Source organism: Dendrobates tinctorius, unplaced genomic scaffold (assembly GCF_039654945.1).
Source record: "Dendrobates tinctorius isolate UK_male_01 unplaced genomic scaffold, ASM3965494v1 ptg000025l, whole genome shotgun sequence".
Classification (NCBI taxonomy): Eukaryota; Metazoa; Chordata; class Amphibia; order Anura; family Dendrobatidae; genus Dendrobates; species Dendrobates tinctorius.
Genome location: NW_027361693.1, coordinates 22,606,664 through 22,620,173, shown reverse-complemented (window position 1 = coordinate 22,620,173; position 13,510 = coordinate 22,606,664). Strand labels below are relative to the sequence as shown.

Genomic DNA, 13,510 nt, shown 5'->3' with positions numbered 1-13,510 from the left:
GTATGGTGACATAGTGTGCAGGAAGGGGCACCTGAGTCTCATCAGGGTCAGAATCTGGCTCTGTATGGTATAGGAAACAGTTGGCTGTAGGCGTTCGACCCTCCTCCTCCTCCTCCTCCAGAAGCGAAAGCTCGTCCACAGAGCGCAGTCGTACGAGCACTCCATCTGCAGCTGCCACTGTTGCACACGATGTGTCCCCTATCGAGCAGCTAGTGGAAAGCGTCAGCAGGCTGTGTTGCAGATGATGTGTTTGGGCGACAGACACACCGCCGAGGTGCTGGCCGAGTACTTGAAGCGACAAACTGAGTCATGGCTGGGCAGTGTACATCTTGAGGCAGGCAAGGTAGTTAGTGATAATGGCCGTAATTTTGTGGCAGCCATAGCCCTTTCAAAACTCAGCCACATACCTTGCTTGGCTCACACCTTGAACCTGGTGGTGCAGTGCTTCCTCAAAAATTATCCGGAGTTAACAGCCCTGCTCCAGAAGGTGCGAAGACTGTGCGCGCACATCCGCCGGTCGCCTGTACACTCCGTTCGTATGCAGAAGCTGCAGCGATTGCTCCACCTTCCCAACCACCGCCTCATTATCGACATTGCAACAAGGTGGAACTCCACCCTGCACATGGTGGAGCGGCTGTGCGAGCAGAGGCAGGCCATAATGCATTTGTGGGAGGATACACGGCCAGGCACTTTGAGAGCAGACATGGAGTTGACAGGTATGCAGTGGTCGAAGCTGAAAGACCTTTGTAAAGTCCTTCAGTGTTTTGAGGAATGCACACGGCTGGTAAGCGCAGACGACGCCATCCTAAGCATGAGCATCCCACTTATGCGTCTGCTCATGCAAACTTTGACGCACCTTAAGGAGCAGGCGTCTGCAGCCAATGTTGATGAGGAGGAAGAGGAGGAGGGAATCCTTGATGACATTCAGCCATTGTCTGCTCAGGGACCTCTCATGGACGAGGTGGAGGAAGAAGAGGAGGAGGAGGATGATGATGGGGATGATTACTTAGGGGAGGAGGATGCATCTCGTGGGGCAAGTGAAAATGTTGGCGTGGCAAGGTCTGGTACAGGGTTTGTGCGTGACTGGAGGGATGTGGATTTGCCAGAAAGTGCTCCTCCACCCAGCACTCGCAGTGCATCATTGACACCGGGAACATTGGCCCACATGTCAGATTATGCCTTGCGGATCCTAAAAAGGGACCCCCGCATTGCCAAAATGATGAACGATGACGACTACTGGTTGGCCAGCATCCTGGATCCACGCTATAAAGGCAAATTACAAAACATCATGCCACAGGAGAACCTTGACCTAATATTGGCTAATAAACAAGCAACTCTGGTAAATCGGTTGCTTGAGGCATTCCCAGCACACAGCAGCGGTGATGGTTCTCACACGAGCCGTACGGGCCGGGGGCAGCTTGGCAGAGGTGTTCGTGGTGCACACAGCAGAAGTGGCGTTGGAGACAGGGGTTTCATGACAATGTTGTGGACTGATTTTTCAAATACCGCTCACACAACTGGTAATACTGCATCGATGGAAAGTGACAGGAGACAGCAGTTGTCAACTATGGTTACAAACTACTTTTCCTCCCATATCGATGTTCTCCCACACAGGTCATTCCCCTTTGACTATTGGGCCGCTAAACTGGACACCTGGCCTGAATTGGCCCAATATGCCTTACAGGAGCTCGCTTGCCCAGCTGCAAATGTGCTATCGGAAAGAGTCTTCAGTGCAGCTGGATCAATCCTGACAGAAAAAAGGACCCGTCTGTCAACCCAAAATATGGATGATCTAACCTTCATTAAAATGAACCACGCATGGGTTTCCAAGGATTTTGTCCCACAGGGTCCCTCATAATGCAATCAAGTGTCTCTGACGGTGGTGGTGCACACCCGCCGTCAGACACACCGCTGTACTATGAGGGGCCCAGTGCCAGTACCGACGCCCACGAGTGGTCCCCCCTTGCTTGGGCAGGGCCCCAGCATTTGCAATCTTTACCTCTCCCTGCTCCTCCGCTGTGTAATCTGGGCCGTCAAATCCATACTGTGCCTGACACCGTCTGAGCCTGCCTCCTGAGACATATTTTGAATGTGTACGCTATCCATACATGTTATCTGGGGATACGGTACCCTTTCTAACCTATGTGCAATCACGTGCAATCCATACTGGGCCTAACACCGTCTGAGCCTGCCTCCTGAGACATATATTTTGAATGTGTATGCTATCCATACATGTTATCTGGGGAAACGGTACCCTTTCTAACCTTTGTGCAATCACGTGCAATCCATACTGGGCCTAACACTGTCTGAGCCTGCCTCCTGAGACATATATTTTGAATGTGTACACTATCCATACATGTTATCTGGGGATACGGTACCCTTTCTAACCTTTGTGCAATCACGTGCAATCCATACTGGGCCTAACACCGTCTGAGCCTGCCTCCTGAGTCATATATTTTGAATGTGTACGCTATCCATACATGTTATCTGGGGAAACGGTACCCTTTCTAACCTTTGTGCAATCACGTGCAATCCATACTGGGCCTAACACCGTCTGAGCCTGCCTCCTGAGACATATATTTTGAATGTGTACGCTATCCATACATGTTATCTGGGGATACGGTACCCTTTCTAACCTTTGTGCAATCACGTGCAATCCATACTGGGCCTGACACCGTCTGAGCCTGCCTCCTGAGACATATATTTTGAATGTGTACGCTATCCATACATGTTATCCGGGGAAACGGTACCCTTTCTAACCTTTGTGCAATCACGTGCAATCCATACTGGGCCTAACACCGTCTGAGCCTGCCTCCTGAGACATATATTTTGAATGTGTACGCTATCCATACATGTTATCTGGGGAAACGGTACCCTTTCTAACCTTTGTGCAATCACGTGCAATCCATACTGGCCCTCACACCGTCTGAGCCTGCCTCCTGAGACATATATTTTGAATGTGTTCGCTATCCATACATGTTATTTGGGGAAACGGTACCCTTTCTAACCTTTGTGCAATCACGTGCAATCCATACTGGGCCTGACACCGTCTGAGCCTGCCTCCTGAGACATATATTTTGAATGTGTACGCTATCCATACATGTTATCTGGGGATATGGTACCCTTTCTAACCTTTGTGCAATCACGTGCAATCCATACTGGGCCTGACACCGTCTGAGCCTGCCTCCTGAGACATATATTTTGAATGTGTACGCTATCCATACATGTTATCCGGGGAAACGGTACCCTTTCTAACCTTTGTGCAATCACGTGCAATCCATACTGGGCCTAACACCGTCTGAGCCTGCCTCCTGAGACATATATTTTGAATGTGTACGCTATCCATACATGTTATTCTGGGGATACGGTACCCTTTCTAACCTTTGTGCAATAACGTGCAATCCATACTGGGCCTTACACCGTCTGAGCCTGCCTCCTGAGACATATATTTTGAATGTGTACGCTATCCATACATGTTATCTGGGGATACGGTACCCTTTCTAACCTTTGTGCAATCACGTGCAATCCATCCTGGGCCTAACACCGTCTGAGAATGATAGATGGGGCCCACCATACACTGGAACATTCCAAAGGTGGACATCAGACACTGGAGCAGCATTTACAGGGCCCATTATACACTAGAGCATTAGAAATGGGGCCCATTATGTTTGGAGCATTATTTGAGCCCATAAGACAGTAGAGCTTCATCCATGGGGACCAACATATACTGTAGCATTATGTGGAGCTCATCATATACTGTTTCAAACATTATATGGGACCAATGATTCTGTATGGAGAAATAGATGGGCCTCGTCATGAGATGTAAAAAGTGAGGTATTTTTCATTGTACTATACTGCTATTTCTCTGCCGTATCGGAGCATGATGAGTTGTGGTATGTGTTAAAGGGGCGCTCTTTCGCCCAGGGCACATGAAAACCTGGAGCCAGCCCTCCCCCCCACAGTCTGTAGCCAAATAACCCCCATTTTTCAGTGCGTAACTTGTATTATGAAGTTAATTAAGGTTGACAAGCTTAAGTAAGAAGAATTGATGCTTTTGGCATTCAAATGGGCACTGTTGGTGTGTTTCCTGTCCTCCTCTCACTGCCGACTTTTATTCCCCATTGACTTACATTGGGTTTCGTGTTTCGGGACGACCCCGACTTTTCCCTATAATCGGACGATCTTGCTCGACCCGACTTTTGGAAAAGTCGGGTTTCACGAAACGAAACGCGACCCTAAAAAAACAAAAGTCGCTCAACTCTAGGCACATGTGGTACGTGAGTTTTGGTAGTCCGTCCACGCTTGCAAGTGCATGGTCGTTAAATGTCTTAGCATGCAACTGGTATTCAAATTTCTCAGATTTTTCCCTCGGCTAAAGGTCTTTGCGCACTTCTTACATATAACCTTTTCCTGATCATTAGGATTTTGTTCAAAAAAGTGCCACACTGCACTCTTCCTACTATGGAAGACATTTTGAGGCCTTGCACGCTGTGCTATTTTGACCATCTGGCCAAGCTGTCCTGCAACTCTTTTGGTTTTTGTAACCTGTTTTTGGACTGCTCCGGGCCTGCCAGATAACAGCTGTTGTGATGTCGATGCCAGCTGCGGATGCTCCTCCTCCTCTTCTGAGCTATTGGCAGCGGCTCCCTCTTCCCCCAGTGGATGCCAATCTGGATCAACAACTGGGTCATCCATCACCTCCTCTTCAATATCACGTGTACCTTCCTCTGTGTCACCGTGTATGGTGGTATAGTATGCGGGAAGGGGCACCTGAGTTTCAACAGGGTCAGATTCTGGCTCAGTACACTGCGAGGACAATGTAGTGCTCTGAGTGAATGTACCAGCAGAATCATCTATCAGTGGCTGTGCATCAGTGCACTCCATGTCAGATTCATCTTGGCCTGGGTAATTCACGATTTGACTTGATAACCCAGGCATGGTATGTGAAAACAGCTCCATGGAGTAATCTGTAGTGTGGCCTGCCGCATCCTTCAATTTTGGTTGGGGTGAAGGACACAAGGAAAGGTGTGGTTCATGACCATGAGCCTCCACTGACGACTCAGTGCTTTTATATTTTAACTTCAGAAGAGGAGGCGATAGAGCTGGAGGCTGAGTCAGCAATGTAAGCCAAAACTTGCTCTTGAAGCTCCGGCTTTAAAAGCGGTTTACCTACTCCCAGAAAAGGGAGCCTTCGAGGCCTTGTGGAGCCAGATGATGACGCAAGCTCAACACCTCCTACATTAGGTGCTATTTTGCTTTTGCCACTACCAGCAGATCCACCACCAACACCATCATTACCAGCTGCCAACCCCCACCCACTTCCACGGACTCTTCCACCACACTTTCTCATTTTTGGGGAAAATGTTCCCAAAAAACCACCAACTATATGGTACTGCAAAACAAGGTACAAGGTGTATATAGGAGTGGGGAGAATTTGAATCTCTATAGACTTCAGGACACAGTTGGATTCTGTCAGGCCCTGTTTCTATTACACCGCAATGTGACTGGCAGATTCTGGAAGGTGTAAGAAAGGTGTATAGAGGACTGTGGAGAATTGGAATCTCTCTAGACTTCAGGACACAGTTGGATTCTGTCAGGCCCTGTTTATATTACACCGCAATGTGACAGGCAGATTCTGGATGGTGTAAGAAAGGTGTATAGAGGACTGTGGAGAATTGGAATCTCTCTAGACTTCAGGACACAGTTGGATTCTGTCAGGCCTTGTTTATATTACACTGCAATGTGACAGGCAGATTCTGGATGGTGTAAGAAAGGTGTATAGAGGACTGTGGAGAATTGGAATCTCTCTAGACTTCAAGACACAGTTGGATTCTGTCAGGCCCTGTTTCTATTACACCGCAATTTGACAGGCAGATTCTGGATGGTGTAAGAAAGGTGTATAGAGGACTGGTGAGAATTGGAATCTCTCTAGACTTCAGGACACAGTTGGATTCTGTCAGGCCCTGTTTATATTACACTGCAATGTGACAGGCAGAAATTGCCTAGTGTATGACAAACTACAAGGTGTATGTAGAATTGGGCAGAATTGGAATCTCCCTAGAGTGTAGGTCTGAGAGAACATACAAACTCCTCGACTTTTCCTTACAGAGTCACACACGTAGATAGCTTCAATTTGGCCGTGATAACAGCCGTTACACGGTACTGAGAGAGGAGCGTGCACGTACACAGCTGTACGGTGTATGTAAAATTGTCAAGCTCCATGTTTTTGTATACGGACTGACACACGCTGTCTCTCTCTAGTTTTGAATGTAATCAAGCAGCAAATATACTAAACTGTTTGAAAAACGGACAAAACTATAAGGTGTAGGTCTGTAAGAACAGACAAACTCCTCGACTTTTCCTTACAGAGTCACACACGTAGATAGCTTAAATTTGGCTGTGATAACAGCCGTTACACGGTACTGTGTGAGGAGCGTACACCGCTGTATGGTGTGTGAAAAAATGAACGCTCACTACCTCACCAGGACAAAACAATACAATTTGGATTGCTTTTAAAAAAACAATTTGAACACCAGTGTGCACACAGCAATGCAGCTAGCCTTAAAAGGTAGGCTAATCACCACCAGCGCTGCTGCCCAAAAGCAAAAATCTTCACCTTTCACTGCACAGTAACTACAGTGAAAAGAGCTAGCAGCAGAAGCAGTTTTGTTTTCTTTTTGCCTTCCTAATGCTCTCCCTACAGAATCAGCAGCTCTCCCTATTCTGAGATCAGCATGAGTAGCACGGCGGTCGGCGTCCCCGCCCTTTTATACCCCTGTGATGCCACAAAAAGCAAGCCAATCACTTGCATGCCCTTCTCCAAGATGGTGGTGATCGCTGCCTAAGTAATCACGTTGCCCACAGTGTCCGTTCTTCCTGATTGGCTGAAAAAGGGTGCTAAAGCATCTTTTGAAACGCGACTTTGGAGTTAAAGTCGCCGACCTCGTGGCCGACCTCACGCTAAGGTCGGGTTTCGTTTCATGAAACCCGATTGTGGCAAAAGTCGGCGACTTTTGAATTTTTTCGACCCGTTTCGCTCAACTCTAGTTTAGATGCATACCTTAAAAAAAAGCATGCTCACGAAAACGCAGATGAATGCGGGCAAATGCAAGACCATGCGCACGCCATGTTAAACATAGTATACAAATTTCCACAACTAGAGCCTGAAAAAACATGGCACTTCCCAACTTATGCATACACCGAACATATAAAGGAAGCATAATGCCGTAAAATACAAATTGCTTTATTGAAATACATACAACAGACATGAACATGATAAAAAGGATGGATATATCGATGGATATCACAAATACAAATGTGCTAATCGTGTAAAAATGTACACCAAAAATGAAATATCAAAAATCACGACAAAGTGCTTCAGTATGAGGAATAAGGGGTATGCAAAACATATGCATTCATAAGCAGAAAGACTGTAGTCTACTGCAAAGGTGATACTGACAGAAATACTGAAAGCATCCAATATTACATGACAATGTGATAGGTATTACCAAAATATATATGCCCTACATAAGGACGAAAACTCTCAGCAGATAATGTAGGATATGGTCAAATTCAATGCACGGCACTGCTATAATAGCTTAGACAAGAAGCCATGTCTTAAAGAAGTACTAATAGTACATATTTTGACCTGCTGCCATAACAGTAACATTAAACAATTACATGCATAGTCATGAAGCGTGACATATAGTATGGCTAGAATACTCAATATTTATAAATATGCTGCCAATAACAATATCAAACATTATCTAAGTCAGGGGCAAAAAATAATGTATACCCACAATAGTATGCCATCACATAAGTGCAATAGACGACACAAGTGTGTCCGTGGCATGTATGCCCCTATTCTAGGTACGAAGCAACACCCCTGAGTGGAAAGCACATATGACCTGTGATACTGCAGTCCCCGACGCGCGTTTCGCCTTAGCTTCGTCCTGGGAGGTGAGTGTGGCTACAAGGTGTGTTGGAGTATATATAGCGGCATAATTACAAATCGCTCACACCTGGGAGGTCGCCCAGTGCCCGGCGTGTGACGTCATCATGGCGCGCGTCTCCCGGCCGCACAGCCACTCCCCATCATACACGTTATCTCTTAACGAAGAGATAAATCTCACTTTTTGTACTTCTATGGGTCTATGTTTAGGAACAAGCAGATCCACTCGCTTCGCCTGATTGGCTTTCCTCATTCCTCTGTGGATACTGCGTCTACAGTAGCCTCTAGACATAAACCTAGATGTGAGATCCTCTACTTGCCCCTGATACGCTTCCTCGCTCGAACAAATGCATTTTGCCCTGAGAAATTGTCCTGTTGGGATCCCTTCCACCAATGGTTTGGGATGTGAGGAAGTGGCGTGTCTCGAAATTTTTTCAAATTCATCAGTTACCAATCGTACAAAAATTTCGACATTTGAATATAGATTGAGAGGGGGAAACTTTTTTGGAACCGGAGGTTTGAACTTACCCTTATTAACAGGTCCTTCATTCTCTTCATTGAGTTCCTCTAAGATGGCAATAGCATCCATTTCTTTAGGACTCCATGTGTCCCCATTATTACCCTTATCATGTAATTTTTTAAGTATTAATTTTCGTGCGAATAGGTGGAGATCTTTTACCGCTGTAAAACAGTTAAATGGAGCCATAGGTGAAAAGGAAAGTCCTAAACTTAAGTACAAAAAGTGAGATTTATCTCTTCGTTTAATGATAAGTGGCAAGAAATGAGACAGGCTTTAGACAAATATTGGCCAATTCTCATGACCGATAGAACTTTAGTAAAATATGTCCCTAAATATCCTTCCATTACATACAGGAGGTCTAGTAATTTACGGGACAAATTAGTGCACAGCTATCATGTGGGTCAAAGGCCTGAGAAAGCATTTGGGTCTAAGGGTCCTAAGTGGGGATTCTTTCCATGCAAAGAGTGTATTGCATGCCCCAATATGAAACAGGCTTCTTCTTTCAAATCCAGTGACGGTGGCACAACATATAACCTCACGCAGCATGTTACTTGTAACTGTATCGGTGTAGTTTATTATGCTGTATGTCCATGTGAAAAAATCTATGTCGGCATGACCTCCAGGCCCTTAAAAATTAGAGTAAGGGAACATTATAGAGATATCAGGAACGCTTCTGAAACTGAGGATAATACAGCTCTCAAGTCAGTTCCGAGACATTTCAAATTGTTCCATGGGAGCAATCCCAAATCATTTAAAGTCTGTGGGATAGACAAGGTCCACATTGACCACCGTGGTGGAAACTGGAGGAAAACATTAGCTCAAAAAGAGGCTGAGTGGATATACAAGCTGGGAACGGTTCAACCTAGGGGACTTAATGAGGTTCTGAGCTTTGCCCCATTTCTGTAGGATGCTATAGGTGCATGGTGTAGGTTTGTTCCTTCTGTTTTTAACCTTTTTTTTAATTCTCAGTTTTATTTTCAGTTCACCATCTTTTTTATCACATTGCTGTCTGGTGTGTATGGACATCGTGTTAGGATGGCATCTTCAAGCCTATTGTTGGAGAAGTTGTCACAAGCCACCTCACATTGGAGGATATCCGAAAAGCAATTGGTCTACACCTATGAGAAATCAAGAGAGAACCCGATCATCGTGGGGTCTGTTTTTCAGGGCTGCTGCATGTCTACACTGTGGACTTTCTGTTCGTATAAAGGATGCATATACCAGCATATGTATATATGTTCTTGGGTCCGTATAATACTCCTTTTGAAGTTTTATTCTTCCAATTTTGACACACCATGTGCCAAGAAGTCTGCATTATATTGTAGATGGGTAGACATTTTCAGCAGTAATTATATTTCATGCACTTTGTTTGGGGAATGATGATGCTTGGATAATGTCCCTGTAGAGTTATATACCTAGGTTCTAATATGCATGCTATGTGCCCCTAGGGATTAATTTCCATATTGTCATTTCCCGTATAATGTTGTAGTATTACTCTAAACATATTGAGGATTAAAGGGACATTCCATGTTATTATGTTTCTCATGTATTTGGTGACTTACACTACACATAGTCGAGACCCTTAACTCTTATTATATATGTTACTGTAATATTAAATTTATTAAACAAGGGTCAATAATATTGCTTTTTCTATATTAATATCTTCGGAATTGTTCCCTATATTTTATTACATTGCTAGATAAATATCCATCTAGTATATATTATATACTTTAATGGAGAAATTACTGGATATATGGACTTCCAAACATAGTCCGGTAGGGTGCTATTTGTGCCCACTATGTATTTGTAAGTGATGCACCTGAGCAGCAAAATCCTCAGATATAACATCATATTGCTGTATACCGCCATTCCCATGTATTTCCCAGAGCACTGTGCACATTCTGTGTGGAAACGTCTGCTGGACGGGTTAAGCCCGCCTCTCTGGCCTGACACGTCGGGCGGAGGAGTGGCTTACCTATCTGCAGCGTCATCCTGCAGCGTGGTGCGTCGCCACGGCAACGTGTTCTCCCTGGCCTCATTCAGCCATCTCCACATAATGACGTGTATGATGGGGAGTGGCTGTGCGGCCGGGAGACGCGCGCCATGATGACGTCACACGCCGGGCACTGGGCGACCTCCCAGGTGTGAGCGATTTGTAATTATGCCGCTATATATACTCCAACACACCTTGTAGCCACACTCACTTACCTCCCAGGACATAGCTAAGGCAAAACGCGCATCAGGGACTGCGGTATCACAGGTCATATGTGCTTTCCACTCAGGGGTGTTGCTTCATACCTAGAATAGGGGCATACATGCCATGGACACACTTATGTCGTCTATTGCACCTATGTGATGGCATACTATTGTGGGTATACATTATTTTTTGCCCCTGACTTAGATAATGTTTGATTTTGTTATTGGCAGCATATTTATAAATATTTAGTATTCTGGCCATACTATATGTCACGCTTCATGACTATGCATGTAATTGTTTAATGTCACTGTTATGGCAGCAGGTCAAAATATGTACTATTAGTACTTCTTTAAGACATGGTTTCTTGTCTAAGCTATTATAGCAGTGTCGTGCATTGAATTTGACCATATCCTACATTATCTGCTGAGAGTTTTCCTCCTTATGTAGGGCATATATATTTTGGTAATACCTATCACATTGTCATGTAATATTGGATGCTTTCAGTATTCCTGTCTGTCAGTATCACCTTTGCAGTAGACTACAGTCTTTCTGCTTATGAATGCACATGTTTTGCATACCCCTTATGCCTCATACTGATGCACTTTGTCGTGAATTTTGATATTTCATTTTTGGTGTACATTTTTACACGATTAGCACATTTGTATTTGTGATATCCATCGATATATCCATCTCTTTTTATCATGTTCATGTCTGTTGTATGTATTTCAATAAAGCAATTTGTATTTTATGGCATTATGCTTCCTTGATCTGTTCGGTGTATACATGTTAAACATAGGTACGCGTGACACATGAAATCGGATGTGCATGATGCGCTGCACACAAAAATGCTAATGTGAAACCAGCCTTAACTATTTTGTGTGATTTGACTCTGATTTATGGGCATAAAAATGAAAACTTTGAAAATGGCAAACTTTTCAACATTTTTGCCAAATTTCCATTTTTTCATATAAATGCAACTCACATTGAAGACATTTTACAACTATCATGAAGTATTATACGTTCCAAAACACAATCTCATAATCAGTGGGATATGTTGAAACATTCCAGATCTATAACCACATAAAATAACACTGGTTAGAATTGTAAAATTTGGCTTGATCATTAAGGTCAAAATTGGCTCGGTCACTGAGGGATTAAAACACAGAGATTACACTTTTATTTACACTCAGAACCAACCCTTGAATACAGATTTTGATGCCTGTTGCCTGTTGTAACTCTGAAAAAACAGCTATTAAGGAGAAGTTGCATCTGTATATCACAGATTTATTAATTTACAGTCACACACTGAGTGGTGATGATAAAACTGCTACAGTAGTTCTCTGTTTATCACTTGAATTTTGGACTTTTAAGTGCACTCTTACGGCCCTGTCACACTAAGCGATATCGCTAGCAATATCGCTGTAACGTCACTGGTTTTGTGATGCGGCAGCGATATTGCTAGCGATATCGCTATGTGTGATACTTACCTCCAACCGGCTCTCCCGCTGATTATCACTGATCGCGCGAGAACGGCCTGGGTCGTTTCTCGCCATCAGCTTCCTGCTGGACTTCCTGCGGCGCCGGCGAGCGACGCGTGGACTCGGGTGGGAGGACGTCAGGATTGCCTCGTCTGATAGGTAAGTAGCGACCCCCAACTGCTGCTATGTCGCTGGTGAGATCTGCCTGTGTGGCAGCTCACTAGCGACCACTTAGCGATGCACCAGCGATCCATATTGTTGTCGGGATCGCTGGTGCATCGCTAAGTGTGACAGTACCTTAAAACTGTCATTCCCATATATAATCTGGCACATCAGCACTGAAGTAGTACACCAACATAACCCATGTGCTCTGAGCTCTCCAATCTATATTCATAAAAGTCATAAAATGTCATTCTTTGGCCATCCCTTTTGTGTTACAATGCATGTACCAGGGTGTGCTTGCCACAGGGGATTAAGGCGAAATCCACGCTGCCATGTCAAATGCCATGTACAGATTGTGCAAAATGGCTCTAGACATATTTTTTTCAGCGTATGAAATTTTGTTTATATGGGTTTTTAAAAAATATTATTACAGAATATTACAAAGTCATGATTAAAATACATATTTGACTATACATTGTATGTATTGTTAAATTTTGAGATTTTATTTTTTTTCTAAAACATAGCAGAGCTCCTCCTAAATGTAATAGTTACCAAGGTTCATTAAGTTAGCAGTTCTTTGTGTGCTTAGAGTAAAGAGGTATAAGCACTTTTGACTTCCAGTAAAATATGACTCCTTCTTATGTCTTATTTTTCTATGAATTTATAAAATGTTCTTTGAGGAGAGCAAATGTATTGATGAGAACTAAAGGTGCCAAATATTCATCGATTATTTCCTTTCCGGCAAGGGAATGGTGAAGGTTTAATAACTGGACGCGAGGGAAAAACATTTTACTTTTGGGATCATTTAGTATTCTGTATGTTGCAGTTATTTTTTCAGCTGGGCTGAATAACTTACTAAATATTTTTTTCCTTCAGTTGTACACAGATCAAGATAAAGGAGAAGGTAATTTAAAGTATATTTTATCGGGAGATGGAGCCGGCAGTGCTTTTATTATAGATGAAAATACTGGAGATATCAAGGCTGCAAAGAGATTGGATAGAGAAGAAAAGTCAACCTATGTTCTTCGAGCCAAAGCAATAGACAAAAGAACAGGAAGACAAGTTGAACCAGAATCTGAGTTTATAATTAAGATTCATGATATCAATGACAATGAACCAAAGTTTAACCAAGATATTTATACTGCAACTGTCCCTGAAATGTCAGAAGTGGGTAAGTAAAATGAACATCTTATTTATATTCC

The 13,510-nt window shown here is 43.8% G+C and overlaps 1 protein-coding gene across 2 annotated transcripts in view; it reads left to right on the top strand.

Annotated features, from left to right (window-relative positions):
• The window catches only part of LOC141084632 (cadherin-9-like), a 453,456-nt gene that overhangs the window by 166,089 nt on the left and 273,857 nt on the right, over positions 1–13,510 (top strand). For both annotated transcript variants that reach the window (XM_073569459.1, XM_073569458.1), the window contains exon 3: positions 13,185–13,479. In XM_073569459.1, coding sequence (XP_073425560.1) covers positions 13,185–13,479 — 295 coding nt within the window. The remainder of the gene's footprint in view (positions 1–13,184; positions 13,480–13,510) is intronic.